Source organism: Macaca thibetana, chromosome 20 (genome assembly GCF_024542745.1).
Source record: "Macaca thibetana thibetana isolate TM-01 chromosome 20, ASM2454274v1, whole genome shotgun sequence".
NCBI classification, from domain to species: Eukaryota; Metazoa; Chordata; class Mammalia; order Primates; family Cercopithecidae; genus Macaca; species Macaca thibetana.
The window spans coordinates 57208936-57230498 of record NC_065597.1 but is presented as its reverse complement, the minus strand read 5'-3'; the positions used below and the strand labels follow the sequence as shown (position 1 = coordinate 57230498).

The window sequence follows — 21563 nt, the reverse complement described above, 5'->3', positions numbered from 1 at the left end:
GCTGAAGCAGTGCCCTGTCAAGCAGATATTCCTCCAGCTTCATCATGGTTTGCAGAAACCCTCTGCCAGGACCTGCCCTTGGCACCGCCTGACTTCCACCTCTCAGGACTGGCCTTCAGGCCATGTGAAGAAGAAAGCCAACTAAATTTCCCAGAGTTCTAATACACTGACTTTTATCTTCTGTCTTGCAGCTGATGCTTTTTTCAAAGCCGCTATAAGCCTCATTCCGGAAGTTCCAAAGATGATTAATATCGACGGGAAGATGCGGCCGTCGGAATCATTCCTGCTGGAATTCCTCTGCAATTTCTTTTCTACCTTATTAATAGTTCCGGTACGTTTCCTCAGCAGAACCATAGGACATGTCTTCCTTTGACCTGCCTTATAATATTATGTGTTCTTAGACCTAAAACTGCAGGAACATTCTATCTAATATCTTTGTGTTGGTTTTCCAGTTAGGTATTTGAATTGCTTCATGAATTTTCTATTCTTGCTGGGTGGGGATCATACTATAATAGTAGAGATACTATGTCAGCTCAGGCTGCTATTACAAAGTGCCGTAGGCTGGGGGCTTAAACAACATTTATTTCTCAGAATTCTAAAAGCTGGAAGGCTGAGATCAGGGTGCTAGCCTGGTTAGGTTCTAGTGAGGACCCACTTCCAGGTTGCAGACAACCATCTTCTCTCTCTCTCTCTGTCTCTTTTTTTTGAGATGGAGTTTCACTATTATTGCCCAGGCTGGAATGCAATGGCATGATCTTGGCTCACTTCAACCTCTGCCTCCCGGGTTCGATTCTCCTGCCTCAGCCTCCCGAGTGCTGGGATTACAGGCACCTGCCACCACACCTGGCTAAGTTTTGTATTTTTAGTAGAGACGGGGTTTCACCATGTTGTCCAGGCTGGTCTTGAACTCCTCACCTCAGGTCATCCTCCTGCCTTGGCTTCCCAGAGTGCTGGGATTACAGGTGTGAGCCACCGTACCTGGCCTTTTTGTGTGTGTGTTTAGGAGTCTCGCTCGTCACCCAGGCTGGATGGAGTGCAGTGGTGCAGTTATAGCTCACCGCAGCCTTGAACTCCTAGGCTCAAGCGATTCTCCCGCCTTAGCCTCCTGAGCAGCTGGGACTACCAGCTCATCTTCCCATTATGTCCTCATGTGACAGAAAGAAAAAGCAAGGACAAGCTCTCTGGCCTTTTGAGCAGTTGGTCCTCTGGGACCTAATTACCTCCCAAGGGCCGCACCTCCAAATACCATCACATTGGGATTAGGGTCTCGGTGTATGAATTTGCAGGGGGATACAAACATTTGGTCCACTGCGCTCTCTATACTTTAAAGGCAGAGCTGTCGCTCAGTGGGGAGGGGCACAGGCCTTGGAACCAAGATGCCCGGCATGGAATCCTGGCCCGTCCTTCTTCCAGCTCTACGTTCTTGGGCAATAATATAACATCCCTGTGCTGCAGTTTCCTTGTCTATAAAATGAGGGTAAGAACTGTCACTTCTCTGGGTTGCCATGAATATTAAGTTAGTGAGTACTCACAAGGTCAGAACAGTGCCTCTGCGCATAGTAAACTTTCTAGAGAGCACTGAGAAAGTGGCGACAAAGTTAATTTTGATGGCAAATAACAGAAGCTAAAGATAGCAGAAATTAAGAGGGGCACTGTTGGGAGGATGCTGGGTTTTTCGTGGAATGGAAGAGATATGCAGCCAGGCTTGAGTTGGAAAGAATGAGGCCACTCTCGGGACCCAGCAGGAGGAATTCCTGGACCCTCCCTAGCAAGGGTGCTTGTAACTTGCAGTCCACCTACTCCCTGGAGGTCTGGCAGAGTGACATGAATTTGGATGAGGAGGATGACAGCTTTATTTTCACAAACGTCTGAGTGAAATTTACCTTTCACTCGATGAATTACAGGCAAAAAGCCACAGTAGTAGTAGCAGTAGCTGGAACTTTGTCACCAAAAGAAATCAACAAATATGTTCACATCACATTTCAGATGTGAAAGATATTTCAGAAGATTGTTTGTGTTCTTCTTCCTTTAAAAGTACAGCAGTTATTAAGCCGATTGCTAGAACTGTTAATGCATTCACAAAGAAGCAACAGATTACAGTATCACAAATGCATGGAAAAAATATTTTGCCAGCTGTATTTTAGTGTAATTGGTTTTCTTTGTAGTCTTACATGTTTTATTTGCTGCATTAAAAATAATATTCCAAGGGCCGGGCACTGTGGCTCATGCCTATATCCCAGCACTTTGGGAGGCAGAGGCAGGCAGATCACCTGAGGTCAGGAGTTTGAGACCAGCCTGGCCAACATGGCAAAACCCCATATCTACTAAAAGTACAAAAATTAGCCGGGCGTGGTGGTGGGCATCTGCAATCCCAGCTACTTGGGAGGCTGAGGCAGGAGAATCACTTGAACCCAGGAGGCGGAGGTTGCAGTGAGCCGAGATTACACAGTAGGTTGAAATAGGATCACAAATCAGCATTTTTAAAATAATCTATTTGTTTTATTTTGAGACAGGGTCTTGCTGTATGCCTAGGCTGAGCTCCTGGGCTAAAGTGATCCTCCTGCCTTGGCCTCCCATGTAGCTGGGCCAACAGGCATGCGCCACCAGGCCTGGCTAATTTTTTAAAAAGTTTTATAGAGGTGCATTCTCACTACATTTCCCAGGCTCGTCTTTAACTCCTGACCTCAAGCAATCTTCCTCCCTCAGCCTCCCCAGTACCTGGGATTACAGGTGGGATCAACCATGTTTGGCAAATGGGCATTTTTAAAAGCCCCCTCAGTGATTCAGGGGTAAGTGGTCCTAGGACCATACTTTGAGAAACATCACCCTGAACTTGAGCCATAAAAGTGCCTGAGCTCCAGTGGATCCAGGTTCCTTTTTGGGGTGATGATATGTTCTAAAATTGACTGTACTGATGATCGAGCAACTCTGTGAATATCCTAACAATCACTGAATTGTACATTTCAGCAGGTGTACTGTTTGGTATGTGAATTATATCTCAGTAAAGCTGAGAAAGCAGAAAGTGACTCAGCTCCTGACTCTCCCTGTTCAGATTCCAAGTTCTCAGAGAGAGAGGAGCGAGCTCAGGAGGCCAGGCTCAAGGACTGCAGACACGGCTTCAGGATAGGGGCCTCTTGTTGTCCTGCAGGGAGGATAGGTGGCACCCCAAGATGGGGCAGCGTGCAGTGGCATCTTCTAAAGCTCCTTCACTTGACACTTGATGTCACTGTTTTCAGATCTCCATATTAGTACTTTGTAAGTTTCTCTCTTTGGGTAAACTAGTCATTTATCAAGTGAGAAGGCAAAAGAATCAGTGTTTTGAATTCAGCAGTTGGTAAAAGTCATTGTTCATTGATTAATCGGGACGCACTCAGCATCTGCAGGTTAAGAATCACTAGAGGCTTTTTGAAACGCCTTCTCAGATTCAGAAGCTTCTGTTCAGTCCGACCCGAAGACTTCATAGCGCTGAGACCTTGGGAAAGTTTTGTAACATCTCAGAGCTTCAGTTGTTACCTTTCTAAGGTGTCATCGCAGTGCCCACCTCAAGTGGCTCCTGTGAGGGTTAAATGAAATGATAGCTGGGAAAGTGCTTTGTAAACCTGGAACTCTGTCCCTGGGATTACAGGTTGATGTCTGGAGGGCAGATCCAGCCAGTAAACATGTAGATAGTTGCTGGCCATGTCCTGATGGAGAACATTTGGAGTGAGTTTCCCACATTTAAAAATGGGTAGACTACAGAAAATCCCAGATTTGCATCTCCCCTTGAAAAATCAGGTCTATCACGTGGGGCCCGCATCCTGCGGCCTGGCCGGTTGGCCACAGCTGGGCACCAGCTGCCCTATGCAGGTGGCGTATGCCTTTCTCTCCAGTTTTCCTGGGCACCTCTGGACCCCTTAACCCCATTTCTGTTGTCCACTTGGCCCCTTAGGCATTTGTGGAAAGCGCTCCTGTTCTCAGCAGATTTGAGTTATTATTCCTTGTAGCATTACATGTGGTTTTGCTGGGGTTTAGTAATGATATGAGACAAAGAATAGCTGCAGTTCACGACACCTCACTAGGTACCCATGCCTTGCTAACGCCACTCATTAATACTCACTCCTGGGAGTCCTCCTGGCAAGCTCCCCAAGGTAGGAGTCATTGCACCTTTTTCACTGAGGAAACCTGAGCCGGAGGACCCTTGCAATGTGCCTGAGGTCACAAAGCTTATAAGTAGCAGAGCTGGGATTCAAACCCAGGGGTGCGCTACTCCAGAGCCTGTCCTGCATGACCTAAGCTGGAAACGTTTGCAGTGTGCCTTATTTGCTCAAGTTCATTGAGCACTAGCAACCCTATATCCCTCCTTGTGGGACGCAGCATTAGTAACTACTCCCAGATGCTACAGGATGCTTAGCCTGAATAGCCAGGGCTGAGAGCCGAATAAACTCCCAGGTGATGGGATGCGCCGCACCTGAGCCATGCCCACTATATGAGTAGATCTGGCATGAACAAGACTCCCACATCTCACTTCTTCCCACATCTCACTTCTACCTGCTTCAGTTTTTTTCTTTTTTTCCTTTTTTTTTTTTTTTTTTTTGGAGAATCTTACTCTGTCACCCAGGCTGGAATGCAGTGCGTGATCTCCACTCACTGCAACCTCTGCCTCCTGGGTTAAAGCAATTCTCCTGCCTCAGCCTCCCAAGTAGCTGGGACTACAGGTGCCCGCCACCACACCTGGCTAATTTTTTTGTCTTTTAGTAGAGACGGGGTTTCATCATGTTGGCCAGGCTGGTCTCGAACTCCTGAGCTCAAGTGATCTGCCTACCTTGGCCTCCCAAAGTGCTGGGATTTGTGCTGGGATTACAGACGTGAGCCTCTGCATGCAGCCTACTCAGTTCAAATTATTTGTTACCTTTCAGGTCACAGCTTTTATTTTAGTTTTATTGTATTGGGGTGAGAACACTTAAAGTGAGATCTACCGGCTTAACCAGTTTTTATGTGTACAATACATTACTGTTGACTTAGGAACTGTGCTGTATAGCAGATCTCTAGAGCTTCTTCATAATTGAAACTGTCCATTGGTTAGTAATTCTTTATTTCCCTACCCCTACCCCCTGCAAACACCACTCCACTCTCTGATTCTATGAATCTGACTATTTTAGAAACTTTCTTTATATGTGGACTCATGCAGTATTTGTCTTCCTGCAACTGGCTTACTTCACATAGCTTAATGCTTTCGAGGGTCATCCATGTTGTTGCACATGGCAGAATCTCCTTCTTTTTCAACGCTACATAATATTCCATTTGTATATGTATCACGTTTTCTTTTCTTTTCTTTTTTTTTTTTTTTTTTTTGAGACAGGATCTCACTCTGTTATCCAGGCTGGAGTGCAGTGGCATGATCACACTTGCGGCATCAACCTTGACCTCCTGGGCTCAAATGTCTCAGCTCAGCCTCTTTGAATAGTTGGGACCACATAAGCGAGCCACCATGCCCATCTAATTTTTTATTTTTTTGTGGTGACAAGATCTCACTGTTTTTCCCAGGCTGGTCTTGAACTCCAAGGCTCAAGTGATCCTCCAGCCTTGACTTCCCAAAGTGCTGGTGTTACAGGTGTGAGTCACTGCACCCAGTCTTTTTTTTTTTTTTTTTTAAAGAGTCTTGCTCTGTTGCCCAGTCTGGAGCACAGTGGTGCAATCATAGCTCACTGCAGCGTGAGCCACTGCACTCAGCTACCTCATTTTTCATTAGCAATTTTTCTGTCAATGGACATACAGATTGTTTCCACATCTGAGCTCTTGTGAATAGTGCTGCAGTGGGCATGAGAGTATAGCTACCTCCTCAAGCTCCTGATTTCAATTTGTTTGGATATGTACCCAGAAGCAGCATTGCTGGGTCATGTGGTAGCTCTATTTTTTATTTTTTTAGGAACCTCCGTCCTGTTTTTCTTTTCCTTTTCTTTTCTTTTTTTTTTTTTTTTTTTTTTTTGAGACGGATCATCCAGGCTGGAGTGCAGTGTTGTAATCTCAGCTCACTGTAACCTCTGCCTCTCCGGTTCAAGCGATTCTTCTGCCTCAGCCTCCCGAGTAGCTGGGATTATAGGCGCATGCCACCACGCCCAACTAATTTTTGTTTTTTTAGTAGAGACAAGGTTTCACCATGTTGGCCAGGCTGGTCTCGAACTCCTGACCTCAGGTGATCAGCCCACCTCTGCCTCCCGAAGTGCTGGGATTACAGGCATGAGCCACTGCACCCGGCCCCCATACTGTTTTTCATAGTGACTGCACTATTTTGCTCTCCTACCCACAGTATGCAAGGTTTTCCTAAAGGATGGGTTTGAAAGTTTGATTCATTTTATTTGTTTAGAAAAGATAGGAACCACCAGGCACAGTTGCTCACACCTGTAATCCCAGCACTTTAGGAGGCCAAGGCGGGTGGATCACCTGAGGTCAGGAGTTTGAGACCAGCCTGGCAAACGTGGCGAAACCCCATTTCTACTAAAAATACAAAAATCAGCTGCATGTGGTGGCATGCGCCCGTAATCCGAACTACTCAGGAGGCTGAGGCAGGAGAATCATTTGAACCCAGGAGATGTAGGTTGCAGTGAGCCAAGATCATGCCATTGCACTCCAGCCTGGGTGACAAGAGCGAAACTCCGACTCAAAAAACACACACACAAAAAGAAAAGATAGAAACCATTTGAAACCAGATAAAGTCCCTGGTGCGATTTATTGATGCTTACACATGTGGGAGTCAACAGTCGCCAGGGTGGCCCTGTCTCCCCTGCAGACAGAGAACTTTCTGGAGCATGTCGAAGTATTCTGCTTTAGCATCAGTAGTCGTCAGCCTAGTCCGGGACTAGTTTGTGGAATAATCTTCCCTATATAATCAGACTGGCGCATTTCACGTAACAATGTGGTAAGACAAAGTCGACTTGACTGAACAAGTTCAGCGTCACAGTTTTGAGGCCTACTTTTGATTCAGTTGCAATTTGCAGGAAATGGAAATGTTACTACCATTCGTTTTGTAGCACTAACGATCTCTGATCTGGCAGGGAGATGTCTTTTCTCCTTCTTATCCTGGAGAAAAGGTCCAGCCACAAACACAGCAAGATGTCCAGGTCTATGTTTCATCATTCAGTCTATTCCACAGACATTTGTCGATCCAGGAATTAAGGAGTGAGCAAGAGAAGCATACCCCACTCAGGAGGACAGACTTCATGTTAAACAAATAAGTACATATTTAACTACAGTTGCTCAAAGCACCATAAAGAACTACATAAGCCAAGTACAGTTGGCACTGGTCCCCCAAGAGGCTGATGACTACTGATTAGTGCTGGAGAACTGATGGTATTAGTAATAACACTTCCAGCTTCTCGGAAGGCTAAGGTGGAAGGATTGCTTGAGGCCAGGAGTTCGAGACCAGCCTGGGCAACATAGCAAGACCTTATTTCAAAAGAAAAAGTTTTTTTTCTTTTTTTTGAGATGGAGTCATGTTCTGTCACCTAGGCTAGAATGCAGTGGTGTGATCTCGGTTCACTGCAACCTCTGCCTCCCGGGTTCAAGCGATTCTCTTGCCTCCGCCTCCCAAGTAGCTGGGATTAAAGGCATCTGCCACCATGTCTGGCTAATTTTTTTTTTTTTTTTTGTATTTTTAGTAGAGATGGGGTTTCACCATCTTGGCCAGGCTGGTGTCGAACTCCTGATCGCGTGATCCACCCACCTCAGCCTCCCAGAGTGCTGGAATTACAGGCATGAGCCACTGCGTCCAGCAAGAAAAAGTTTTTTAATGAACCATAGAGACCTCTCAGAGCTCCAGATTTGGGGGAGGGGGTCAGATAATCAGGAGAGATCCCTAAGAAAGTGCCATGTGAGCTGTGATCCGAAGGATGACTCGTAAGTAGTCAGCTAGGTGCAGATGGGGAGAGGAGAGGGCATTCTGGGCCAAGGGCACAGCATGGGTGAGAATAGAGGTGGGAGGTGGGAAGCAGCACTGTGCCCCAGAGGGACTGGAAGAGAGCCAGAGTGACTGGCACATCGGGAGGGCACAGGGGATGCCCGAGGAGCTGGTGAGACAGACAGGACTGAGAGAAACAGCAAGCCGGTGCCTGAGAGCCTCCCGCCAAGTGGCGATCTGTCTCCCCTCCTCCTTCCCTGCCCTCCCACTATCTCTGTTTGCCCCAGTGCCCTTTCTTTCTTTTTCCTGTTCTTCCTTTTGGAAGAATATAAGAGCTCACCTGTGTTCTGGTTCCTTTTCTGAAGGGCTTTATGATTACTTAACCAACCTCATAACCACGGACCAGCCAACATTTCACAAATATTCACTCAAAACAAGCCTGTTATTATCACCCTTGTTTCGTAGAAGTGGAAACTGGGGTGCAGAGAGATGAAGGGCCAGCAGCTGGTAAGTGACGAGCCAGGGTCCAAGGCCAGGGTGTCTGCCCAGCCGCCATGCTCACTGCCTCTCATCTTGGTTCTCCTAGGAAGAGTTAGTTACTTCTAGGGTATTATTAGATTGGTGCAAAAGTAATTGTGGGTTTTGCCATAGAAAGTAATTACTTCTACACCAACCTAATACTTTTTCTCCCAAAGTAAAAGGGATTTAGTAGAAGGATTCCTGCAGACTAGAAACCCAGAGGGATATTGCTGATGTGGTAGGTGCTGGGCCAGCAGGGAGAGACGTCTGAGCCCCTGCCAGGTGCTGCCTGGGAGCCACTTTGTCAGCATTTGTTTGTTCCACTTGGGAGGCAGCCCTGCCAGGGACACCTGGGGATACCTTTTCCCACTGGAAGCGCCATCTGAATCCAGAACCGTTTTCTTCATCTTTAAAAAAAAAAAAAAAAAAAAACATTCTATGCCTGCCTTACTTCAGCTGTTGGCACTGAACCATCAGTACAATTTTTTTTTTTTTTTTTTTTTTTGAGAGGAGTCTCGCTCTGTCGCCCAGGCTGGAGTGCAGTGGCACAATTTCGGCACTGCAACCTCTGCCTTCCAGGTTCAAGCAATTCTCCTGCCTCAGCCTCCCGTGTAGCTGGGATTACAGGCGCGTGCCACCATACCCAGCTAATTTTTGTATTTTTAGTAGAGATGGGGTTTCACCATGTTGGCCAGGCTGGTCTCAAACTCCTGACCTCAAGCAGTCCACCCGCCTCGGCCTCCCAAGGTGCTGAGATTACACACTTGAGCCACTGTGCCCAGCCCATCAGTACAATTTATATAAAAAAAAAAAAAAAAGTTACAACCACTGAAGCATGGATGTCACATGGGAAACTTTTTCCTTGTACAGAAGGTAGGAAATAGTCTCCCACCTCTTCAGTTGTGAGCAAAAGCTCATGGAAATGATTCACTACAAACCTTTACGTCTCCACTGGTCCTTGTACCACCTTTTTGACAGTGTGTAGCATGGTCCGCCACAAGATTTGTGCATTTGTGTTAAAATGAAGTTGCTAGAACATTCAGATTGTTGTCTATTCCCAAGGCAGATCCTTAAATAAAATATATTTTTGGACAGCCACATAGCAGAACCGAATAGCCTAGTTAAAAACAGCTGTTAGCAAAAGAAGGCAGGGGGAAGTTCCCAGCTGAAACCAGCTCTGAGTAGAAGGCAGATCATGGCATGGGCAATTTTGATATGTGTAGTTTGTGGATGTCAGACTTTTGAGCATCTTGTATTCTCATTCTTGCCAGTATCACAAGAGCAATTCTTTTTTTCTTTTTGTAAGACTCTCTCACTCCATCACCCAGGCTGGAGTGCAATGGTGCCATCACAGCTCTCTGTAGCTAAGACCACAGGCGCACACCACCACACGTGGCAAATTTTTTTTTTTTTTTTTGTAGAAACAATATTTGTTATGTTGTTGCCCAGGTTAAGAACAATCTTTTTTTTTTTTTTTGAGACAGAGTCTTGCTCTGTCACCCAGGCTGGAGTGCAGTAGTGCGATCTCTGCTCACTCATCCCCCATTCCTGGGTTCAAGCAATTCTCCTGCCTCAGCCTCCTGAGTAGCTGGGATTACAGGTGCGCACCACCACACCTGGCTAATTTTTGTATTTTTAGTAGAGACGGGGTTTCGCCATATTGGCCAGGCTGGTCTCAAACTCCTGACCTCAAGTGATCCGCCCATTTCAGCCTCCTGAAGTGCTAGGATTACAGGCATGAGCCACCGCTATCTAGCCCAGGCTAAGAGCAATTCTCACAGATATTTACAGCTTGTACAAAACATCCCACACCCCTCCACAATTGTCCTCACCCACTTGAAAGTATGACTGCAGTATGTACACACATTCACGTTGGATATAATGGCAATGCTGTTCTCATACTCCATACTTGTATTCTAAGTAGCTGACTACATCTATGCCTCCCCTCAGTTCACAAGTTCTATAAATTCAGAGATGCTTGGTTTATCTGCAGAGAGGCAGTGCGAATATGGTACCAGTAGTTAGAAATGTCCACTCTGGAGCCAAACTGCTGGGGCTTGAACCTTGGGTGCCCCATGTACCAACTGTGTGACTTTGGGCCACTTAGCCTCTCAGTGGCTCATTTCCCATCTGTGAAATGGGGCTTCATCATAGTATCACCCCGGAACATAGAAAAGCTATGGTAGGTGCTATAAATGTTAACTGTTTTTGTTTTCGTAGCCACTGCAGTGCCTGACACATAGAAGGTACCCAAAAACTGCAGTCCATTCAACAGTATTCACCCAATGCATGTCAGTGTCCAGCACTGTCCCAGGAGCCGGAGACAGGGCTGGACTGAATGTCATCAGGGATACCATCCGCACTGAGTTCCTGGAGGCACCATTAACAGAATACGGTGTGCAACCAGCAGACCTGGCGGTGTATTTGCAAATGCAATAGATGACGTGCCTGCCCTCCTGGAGGTTATAGGCTAGCATGAAACAGAGAGAACCAGGAAAACCACGAGATATTGTTGGGCAGGTCACTGAAGGAATACATAAGGTCTTTTCAGATAGTGAGAAGTGCTCTGTAAAAATCAAGACAGGCTGGGCGCGGTGACTCACACCTTTAATCCCAGCACTTCAGGAGGCTGAGGCAGGTGGATTGCTTGAGCCCAGGAGCTTGAGATCAGCCTGGGCAACATGGCAAGACCTCATCTCTACAAAAAATACAGAAGTTCACACAGAAATTTGCCAGGCGTGGTGGTATGTACCTGTAGTCCCAGCTCCTCAGGAGGCTGAGGTGGGAGGAAGATCGCTTGAGCTCAGAAAGTGAAGGCTGCAGTGAGCTGTGATCATGCCACTGTACTGCAGCCGGGGTGACAGAGTGAGACCCTGTCTCAGAACCACCCCCACCCCCTAAAAAAAGGATGATTTGTGATGAAGAGAGAGTAAGACAGCTGCAGATGGAACGTCAGGGAAGGCCTCATTAAGGAGCTAATGTGTAAGATGAGAACTGCAGGCTACCAGGGAGCCAGTCTGGCCAAGCCCTGGGGCACAGACTCTAGGCAGAGAGAACGTGCCTGGCTGGAGGCCAGAACCTGGACGTGTGTGCCGGCCCCTGGTGCCACTCTGTGCCCTTTGTCCTACTCTGTGTGGGGGAGACTGGCTTCTGGGGACTGCCTCACCTATCCTTCCTCTGGCTCCCAATTTGTTCAGCCAGTAGGAGGCAGCAGCATGACACAGGGCAGGAGGAAGGCGAGGCTGGGGTATTTCTCCCCCATGCTCGTTGGGCCATGTTTTGGCAATGGCTTTGTTCCTGCACCCAAGACCACATCTTGGACTAGATGGCCTCCTGCCGCTGCAGGTTCCAGTCATGCTGTTCTCCCTGCTGCTGCGGGTTCCAGTCGTGCTGTTCTCCCTACCTTAACGTGGCTGGGGTAAGGGAAGGGGACCTGCATGGGGCAGGCCAGCGAGGCCGTGGAGGCGGCTGGCTGTGCAGAGCCTCTGCACGGAGTGAGAAGTCTGGAGAGCTTTCAGCGGGGCTTGCCCAGACTCACATGCACCTTTTTGGAATGGAATTGAAGCTGCTTATTTTTTTACACCCCAAAACTTTTTATAGATTCAGTTTAGCATCTGAGAAACACCGTTTGCTATAAACTGTGATTGTCTCTCAGGTTTTGCTTTTCCCAAGAGAGCGTCCTCTATTTGGCTGTTACTGCTGCTGAGCACCCCAAAGAGTGAGGCTCTATTTAAAGTCACCGCCTCGAGTGGTGACAGGGATCATCCGGGGGCTCACCCAGCCTGGGTGGCTTCTGCCGTTCCGTCTGCTACGATACCTGCAATCTTGCTTTTGTGGTTAGAACAGGGCTTCCTTTTTTTTTTTTTTTTTTTTTTTTTTTTTTTTTACTGCCACCACCCACGGGAAAACAAGAGTGTAATTTTGGAAACGGGCCATTAAGCTGACAGGTAACTTTGCCTTCTCCTTCTTGGGATCCAGAAAGGGACTCTCAAAGCTCTTTTGCCCAGACAGGAGCGTTTTGATTCGTGGGAATCACATTTTGTCGTTTTCCTCCATATTGTTTAACCAGGCTTGTGAGTGGGTCTTGCCTTTGTTCAGTAACTGACAACATCAATTTCTCCACAGCTACTGAGGGAGGATCTGGGTTTCTGTGTGATTTTCTTTTTCCCTCCCTGCTTCATCTTTGGGATTGTTGATCCTTTTTTTGGTTCTCTACTAGGATCATCCTGAACATGGGGTCCTATTTCTTGTTCGAGAGCTTCTCAACGTGATCCAGGACTACACTTGGGAGGACAACAGCGATGAGAAAATCCGCATCTACACCTGCGTCCTGCATCTCCTCTCCGCCATGAGCCAGGAGACGTACCTTTACCACATAGACAAAGGTAGCAGAGCCGCCCTCACCAAACCGTGCTCCGCACGGATTTCATGAAAGGCAGACAGAATGCTTTCATTTTCTCTTTGTTTTCTCCCTTATACTTTAGCTCCCATGGACCTATAGTCCAGGGTCTCACTGTATTTACCTGATCTAAGACTTACCTGGGGCAACTCTTAAGAGTACAGACTCTTGGGCCAGGCGCAATAGCCCACACCTATAATGCCAGCACTTTGGGAGGCCAAGGCGGGCGGATCACCTGAGGTCAAGAGTTCGAGACCAGCCTGGCCAAAAGAGCCACAACCCGTTTCTACCGAAAATACAAAAATTAGCCAGGCATCATGGTGCACCCCTGTAATTCCAGCTACTCAGGAAACTGAGGCAGGAGAATCACTTGAACCTGGGAGGCAGAGGTTACAGTGAGCCAGGATTGCACCACTGCACTCCAGCCTGGGCAACAAGAGTGAAAACACCATCTCAAAAAAGAAAAAAAAAAGGAGTACAGATTCTTCAGCCCCATCCTGCCCTTGATTGATTGATTGATTGACCGAGACAAGGTATCAGTCTGTCACCCAGGCTGGAGTGCAGTGATGTGATCTCAGCCCACTGCAGCCTTGATAGTCCAGGCTGAAGCAGTCCTCCCACCTCAGCTTCCCAAGTAGCTGGGATTACAGGCATGTGCCACTGCACTCAGATAATTTTTAAAAATTTTTTGTGAAGACAGGGTTTCACCATGTTACTCACGCTGGGCTCAAGCGATCTACCCATCTCAGCCTCCCAAAATGTTGGGATTATAACCGTGAGCCACCACACCTGGCCTTTCCTTCTTAATTTGCATCTTTAACAAGCACCTGATATCATGTTGAATATCAGACCAGTTTGGAGAGACACTCTTTAAAAAATAATAATAATTTCAACTTGTATTTTAGATTTAGGAGGTATACGTGCAGGTTTGTGACGGGTATATTGTGCAACACTGAGGTTTGGGGTGCAAATGAGATAGTACGCAATGGGTAGTTTTTCAGCCCTTGTCCCTTCCCCTTCCTCCTCCCTCTAATAGTCCCCAGTGTCTGTTCTTTCCATATTTATGCCCATGGGACCCAGTGCTTAGGGCCCACTTACAAGTGAGAACATGGCAGTAGTTTTTCTGTTTCTGCACTAGTTCACTTAGTGCAGAATAATGGCCTCCAGTTGCACCCATGTTGCCACAAAGGCCATGATTTCATTCTTTTTTAGGGCTGCATAGTATTCCATTGTGTGTATGTACCACATTTCCTTTATCCAATCCACTGCTGATGAGCATCTATGTTGATTCTATGTCTTTGCTGTTGCGAATAGTACTGCAATGAACATACATGTGCATGCGTCTTTTCAGTAGAATGATTTATTTTCCTTTGGATATATACCCAGTAATGGGATTGCTGGGTCGAGTGGTAGTTCTATTTCCAATTCTTTGAGAAATCTCCAAAACTGCTTTCCACACTGGCTGAACTAATTTGCATTTCCACCGACAGAGTGTTAAGTGCTCTCTTTTCGGAGGAACCCTCTTTTGGATCAGTGTGCTACACAATAAACTGGAACAATGGCTAAATATACACATGCATGAGCTTCATGCCAGGCCTGTTCCTTACCAGTCTCAGGCAGGCCCCTGGTGTGGGTGTTTGCCACCTGCTCCTCAGATGATGCCAAGGCTCAGCGGCCCTTATCTGGGTGTTCTGGAGGAGGAGGTGGCCTTGCTCCCCCGCCTGCTACCAGACATTTTGAACTTGCTACTAGAAGTTGGGAGCAGCCTCCTCATATCCTGGACTTAACCACAGGACATCCCAATTCCAGGCCTTTTCCCACTGAGCCCAAGTATCCTCCTGCCTGGCAGACCCTCAGTTCTAATTTTTGGATTCCAAAAATTGGTCTTAATGTCAAAAGTGCTTTGGCCAGTAATTGTATACTTTATGGTTTACAAAACCGTCTCTACACTTGCAAGTTGCAGTGAACACATTAGCAGTGCTTAAGGGATGGCCAGCTTTCTGTCATACCTCTCAGGCTTTCTCTAGCTGGGTCTGGGGACGGAGGATAAATGTAACTTAGGGAGGCTGGTTCATAGCAAGAACGATGATGGCTACCCTGATCTGAGCACTTACTGCGTGCCAAGGACTACGTCAGGCTCCACAGGCCTTTTTCCCCAAATCCTTACAGCTTTACTATGAGGACAGGCATTCATGTTCCCATTTCATGTATAAGCAAGAGGAGATCCAGAAAGACAATGTGATTTACTCCAGGGCTTCTGGTAGTTAGTGATGGAAGTGAAACTCACACCCAGAGTCGTGGGACATGCATTAGACTGCTTTGTTGATTACAAAATAACAGTGTTGGCTGGGCACAATGGCTCGTGCCTATAATCCCAGCACTTTGGGAGGCAGACACAGGCGGATCACCTGAGGTCAGGAGTTCGAGGCTAGCCTGACCAACATGGCGAAACCCCATGTCTACTAAAATTAATACAAAAAAATTAGCCAGGCTGTTGGCAAGCGCCTATAATCCCAGCTACTTGGATGGCTGACGCAGGAGACTCACTTGAGCTCGGGAGGCTGCAGTGAGCCAATACTGTGCAACTGAACTCCAACCTGGGTGACAGAGTAAGACTCCGTCTCAAAAAAAAAAAAAGCAGTGTTTTAATTAAAGCGTATTATGTAACATATATGCAATAAACTATAGAGCTCAGCGAACTGTCACAAAGCGAACACTCCCAGGTAGCCACAGCCCAGATCAAGAAATAGAACACCTCCTTCAGTCAGCATCACCACCCTACTCTCTGAAGACACACCACTCTCTCCTGACTTCTAGCATTTATTAATTAGTTTGCCACTTTCTGAATAAGTAAATGGAATATTTTGCAAGCGTTCTTTGGTATTTGGCTGCTTTAATTCAGCATGATGTCCAAGATTCATCTGTGTTGGTATGCAAAACTGTAGTTCACCTTTTGCATTGCTGTATAGTATTCCTTTGTGTGGATGTACCAAAATTGATTCATTCCTTCTGGATGGAAATTTGCATGTGCAGTTTGGGGCTGTTATGAGTAGTGTGGCTGTGAACATTCTTGCATGTATTTCTTGGTGTACATTCCCACTGGCTGTCTGCGTGGGGGTGGCATGGCTGGCTCATAGGATCTGCTTATCTTCTGCGTTGGTGGATACTGCCTCACAGTTTCCCAAAGGGTTAAACCAACTGACATTCCCACCAGGCACGAATGAGGCTTCCATTTGTTCAGTTGCTGTGGTCAGTCTTTTTCATGTCAGCTGTTCTAGGAGTGGAGTCTGCATTTCTCTCATGGCTGGCGAGGTTGAACACCCTTCCCTGTATTTCTTGGCATCTTTGTTTCCTCTTTTGTGAAGTGCACATTGAAGGCTCTGAACTTCAACGAGAGAAAGCTTTGAGGACCAGATGGAGACCTGGAAGTGAGGCTGTCGGAGGAGCTTGCCCTGCCCTCTCTGCTCCCTCCTCTCCTTCCTCTCCCTCAAACAGATTCAGTCCATCCTTTCTGTGAATAAACCCGCCAGTAAAGACTACCAGAGCCAGATTGGCAGCAGAGGGAGTGAGGCTATATTTGATAGGCAAGAGTGTAGTTTTCTAGCTTTTGAAGATGAAAACAGAAGGATGGATTTTCTTTTTCTTCTTCTCAGTCCAGCTGTGTTTACTTTGAATGCACAACTGTGACCTGCCCAGCGTCTTGACAGGACACCCAGGGAGGCACGGAGGCCCTGCAGGCTGTGGGGGCTCCTTTTTCCCTGTGTGCTTCCTCATTGTAGGGAGGCTTTGAGACGATGTTGACACAGTTTAGAACTTGGAAAAGAGGGGTTGAATAATTTCTGCATTTTTGGAGGATGCCTTGGCCACTTTCTTCCCAGATTAAGAAAAAGAGAAGGCTCTGACACTGCCTGGAGCAATCCCTCCAGCACGTTCACACGAGGTTACCAGAGAGTGTGCATGTTTGATGTAGGAGTGAAGAACAGTCCTGGATCCTCAGTGTTTATGGATTTAGTGTGCAGACAGAGTGTGTCTTCGTTGGAAGAGGACAACCCAGGATGCTTCTGTGAAGCCAAGGCGGCCCTCCTCACTCTTCCACATCACCTGCCAGGCCCTCAAAGCATTCGGGTTTGCAACTCAGGGTGGGACAGATGCAGAGATTGTGGGCTATTTTTAGTGGCCATTTGCAGGGGACATCTTTTCTCCCCCTCGTGAGAGCTGTGTCTGGACTTGAAGGCCAACAATACACTCTGACCTGACCAAATTCCTTTTAATTCTCAGATTCGCCTTTTTCTCTCTCCCTCTATGACCACCAGGTGTTAGCATAGAGAATTCATTTCTCCCTCCTCACCCTTTTTCCCACTTTTGCTAGTGAATTCAACCTTTAGGACTCAGTCTAGATCGCACTGATTCCAGAACCCTATCCCAAGCATAGATTTTAGGATCCCATGATCCCCTGTACTGCCCCCGTTCCTTGAGCCTGGGAAGCGGAGGTTGTAGTGAGCCAAGATTGTGCCACTGAACTCCATCCTGGGCGACACAGCGAGGCTCTGTCTCAGATGGTTCTGCACACTACTGCAATTGCCTGTTTGGGTGTCTGTAGCTCCTTATAGACTATGAGCTCTGTGTCTGTGAGGGTAGCACCAGCTCAGCCTTGTCCCCCACTAGGTTCCCGCTCCTAGCCTAGAAGCTGGCGTGGAGCAGGCCTGATGCAGTAGGTGTTGTATGTGTGTGTGAGTGGCCTGCTCCAAACACACCTCTGGCCCCTCGGGGTGGTTGGACCTTCCCTCTTCTCCATTGCTGGGCTGTTCAGAGTGCAAGTGAACTCCAGCCTGGAGGAAGACTGGGAATTTATGCAGGAACTATAAATTTATGCAGGAACTATACTGGTCCTCGCAGCAGACATGAGAAAGTCCTTCGCCAGCTGCAGTTTGCTGCCCTGCACAATCAGGTGCTGTTGAATGGCTGAATTGAATTCTTCTTGCTTCTTAAAGAATAACTGCCGTCCCCCACTGGGGAGGTAACAGTCATGACACAGCAGCCAGAGCCAGCTTGGAAATTCTGAGATTGACTCCCGCGACCCAGGGCCATTAACTCCCAACCTGGTGTCAGACAAGCAATCGCAAAGGAAACCTCGGGGAAGTATCCCAGCAGAGTCCCCATAAACGAGCAGTTAAAAGATTGGATAAGAGATTCCTGTGACCAGAGAAGCGGGGGAACAAAGGAAACCAGGTTTTCTCCTTGATCTTAGGCGATATGCCTGCAACCTGCTTTCAAATGGTTCAGCCAAAAAAAAAAAAGTGTCTGTCCATCCTTGTAGAGACAACAAGAAAGAGAGCTTGCACAAAAGTAGCAAAATGTTATCAATTGGTGATTCAAGAAATAGGTGTTCATGGCCGGGCACAGTGGCTCACGCCTGTCATTCCAGCACTTTGGGAGGCCAAGGCAGGAGGATCACTTGAGGTTGGGAGTTTGAGACCAGCCTGGCCAACGTGGAGAAACCCCATCTCTATAAAAATACAAAATGTAGCCCTGCCTGCAGTGCAGTGCCGTGATCTCTGCTTGCTGCATCTGCCTCCAGGGCTCAAGTGATCCTCCCACCTCAGCCTCCCGAGTAGCTGGGACTATAGGCACACACCACCACATCCGGCTAATTTTTGTATTTTTAGTAGAGATGGGGTTTTGCCATGTTGCCTAGGCTCGTCTCGAACTCCTGAGCTCAAGTGATCTACCTGCCTTGGCCTCCCAAAGTGCTGGGATTATAGGCGTGAGCCACTGTGCCTGGCCATCTCGTGCTGTTTGTCCCTCACTTGTACACAGGCCCTACTGTGTTTCTCATAAATATTGTCTCTTTTGATTGTGTGTGTCTGAGGCAGTATCCTTCCCACTTGTTTCAAGACAGTGATGAATGTTCTTTCAATAGGGCAAGAAAAGCACAACAAATCACATTCCAGCAGATAAGCTAAACTGGATGTGCTTTATTAAAGACATCCCTAAACCACAAAACTGGATTGGCTCTGTGCACATGTGGCCACCGTGTACACAGCCACACCCCAAGGCACAGGCATGGCTCTTGGTTTATGAGATATCCACACACTCGGGACGGTGACTCAGATTGCAGGCCCGTGCCAGGCGAGAAGCAGTGAGCACCGCTGCTGCCCCGTCCCCCTTCCTGACCACTGAGTGCTGTGTTGGCTCCAGAGCTCTCCCTTTAGCCTGGGGGTTCAGATGCTGAACTGGGCTCCCCGGACAGAGTGCTGCTTGTTCACACCCAGTTATGCTCGGCCACATACAAGTCCCTGTCTGGTAACTGGAATGAAAGCAGCTGTAAGAGGATCCAGTGGAAAAGGTATGTGAGCTCATGTGGGCGTGGAGGAAAAGAACTGGCTCTGTAGGCAGAGCTGGTGGTTTCGTTGTGAACTCTAGGGTTTGCAGCAGGCTGGCCCTAGCTAAAAAAAGGAAGGAAGGAAACCACTGAAGTGTTCGCAGTAGGGACCAACTCAGTACATTCTGTTCCATCATACAGTGGGATACTATGCAGCCATGACAACAAAGCAACAGAGCTGTACACGTAGGGCCCCCTTACCCGGTGTCTCTTTTTTTTTTTTTTGAGATGGAGTCCCACTCTGTCGCCAGGCTGGAGTGCAGTAGCGTGCCAGTAGCTGGGACTACAGGCGCCTGCCAGCACGCCCAGCTAATTTTTGTATTCTTAGTAGAGATGGGGTTTCACCATGTTGGCCAGGATGGTCTCGATCTCTTTACCTGGTGATCCATCCGCCTCAGCCTCCCAAAGTGCTGGGATCACAGGCATGAGCTTGGTCTTTTTTTTTTTCCCCCCAAGACGTCTTGCTGTGTCACCCAAGCTGGAGTACAGTGGCTCGATCTTGGCTCACTGCAACTTCTGCCTCATGGGTTAAAGCGATTCTCCTGCCTTAGCCTCCCAAGAATCTGGGACTACAGGCTTGCACCACCACGCCCAGGTAATTTTTTGTAGTTTTAGTAGAGACTAGGTTTCATCATGTTGGCCAGGCTGGTCTCAAACTCCTGACCTCAAGTGATCCACCCGCCTCAGCCTCTCGAAATGCTCAGATTATAGGTGTGAGCCACAGTGCCCAGCCCGTTTCATTTTCTGTGGTTTCAGTTACTCCACAGTCAACCTGATCCAAAAATATTAAGTGGAAAATCTCAGAAATAATTCGTAAGTTTTAATTTGCACACTGTACTGAATAGGGTGATAAAATTTCACTTCGTCTCACTTGGGATATCAGTCATCCCTTTGTCCAGCTTGTCCACACTGATGCGACACTACCTACCCATTACTATATAGGAAAAAGCATAATGTAAATAGGATTCAATACTGTGTGGTTTCAGGCACCCACTGAGGGTCTTGGAACGTATCCCCCAAGGATAAGGGGGGACTATTGTACACTGATATGGAAATAGCATGAAGATTTATTTTATTTTGTTTATTTATTTTGAGACAGTATCTTGCTCTGTTGCTCATATTAGAGTGCAGTTGTGTGATCATAGCTCATTGCAGCCACCTACTCCTGGGCTCAAGAATCCTCCCACCTCAGCCTCCCAAGTATCTGGGACTACAGGCGTAAGCTACCAAACACAGCTAATATTTTTTTTGTAGAGATGGGGTTTTGCTATGTTCCTCAGGCTGGTCTGAAACTCCTGGACTCAAGTGATCCTCCTGCCTCAGCCTCCCAGAGTGCTGGGATTACAGGTGTGAGCCACTGATCCCAACCCCAAGAGTTATCATTAAGTTAAAAAAACAAAGTGTAAAGCAGCACAGAGTGTGGTGTCTGTTTCGTCGCCCAGATTATGCTCTGTGTGAAGGTCAGTTGAGAGGAAGGAGCGGGGAGGAAGGAGGGGGGGAGGAGGAAAGGAGGAGGAGCTCAAACTCCGGCTGTCCTTGGCTAGGCCTGTCTTACTCTAGGCAGTGGTTGTCACAGGACAAGACCAAGCAAACAGTGGAGGAGCTTTCGGCAAGAGACATTATCAAAGGGATTTACACTTCTAGAGTAGTTGAAATAGAAAATCTCTGCAGTCCTTCCAAAGCCCGTTTTGAGGAGAGGGTGACAGGGCAGGCAGCTGGATGCGGTAGCTGAGTGTGGCTTTGGAATCAGACTTCATGGTTTAGGATCCTAGCTAGCTAGGACCATCTCTAAGCCTCATCTCCCTAAAAGGGAGATATTAATATCATCTCTCGGCTGGGCTGGTCGCTCACACCTGTAATCTCAGTACTTTGGAAGGCCGAGGCAGGCGGATCACTTGAGGTCAGGAGTTCGAGACCAGCTTGACCAGCATGATGAAACCATCTCTACTAAAAATAAAAAAATAAATTAAAAAAATAGCCAGGCATGCTGGCAGGTGTCTATAATTCCAGCTACTCGAGAGGCTGAGGCAGGAGGACTGCTTGAGCCTTGAGGCGGAGATTGCAGTGAGCCGAGATCGTGCCACTGCACTCCAGCCTGGGTGAGAGAGAGACTCCATCTCAAAAAAAAAGGGGGGCTCTGCAATAAGGCAGTTAAAGCCGTAGCCCAGTGCCTGGCAGCTGCTGTGATGATCATTGTCATTATTAATGTCCCCCCACCCCACAGCTTCCCCCCACGCACACACAGGCTGGAGGGGTGACTTCCACACCACTGGCTTAGACTGTCCTGCAGGCTGGGTGTTTCGTTTGTGATTCCCAAGGCCCCAAGCCCAGTGGGAAATTTCCACCACTTCCATTTGCCCCGCCACGACTTCCTGCCATCTGCTGACACG

At 47.6% G+C, this 21563-nt stretch overlaps 3 protein-coding genes across 6 annotated transcripts in view; 2 read left to right on the top strand and 1 right to left on the bottom strand.

The window, feature by feature from the left end:
- The window catches only part of IQCK (IQ motif containing K), a 959718-nt gene that overhangs the window by 774739 nt on the left and 163416 nt on the right, over positions 1-21563 (top strand). The gene's annotated exons all lie outside the window — the stretch shown is intronic.
- The window catches only part of GDE1 (glycerophosphodiester phosphodiesterase 1), a 241834-nt gene that overhangs the window by 171947 nt on the left and 48324 nt on the right, over positions 1-21563 (bottom strand). The gene's annotated exons all lie outside the window — the stretch shown is intronic.
- VPS35L (VPS35 endosomal protein sorting factor like) overlaps positions 1-21563 on the top strand; it is a 149534-nt gene that overhangs the window by 115754 nt on the left and 12217 nt on the right. For all 4 annotated transcript variants that reach the window (XR_007722281.1, XM_050775005.1, XM_050775006.1 and 1 more), the window contains 2 exons: positions 192-331; positions 12612-12777. Coding sequence is in view for 3 of the 4 variants with exons in the window: in XM_050775005.1 (XP_050630962.1) it covers positions 192-331; positions 12612-12777 (306 nt within the window). In the remaining variant the exon portion in view is untranslated. The remainder of the gene's footprint in view (positions 1-191; positions 332-12611; positions 12778-21563) is intronic.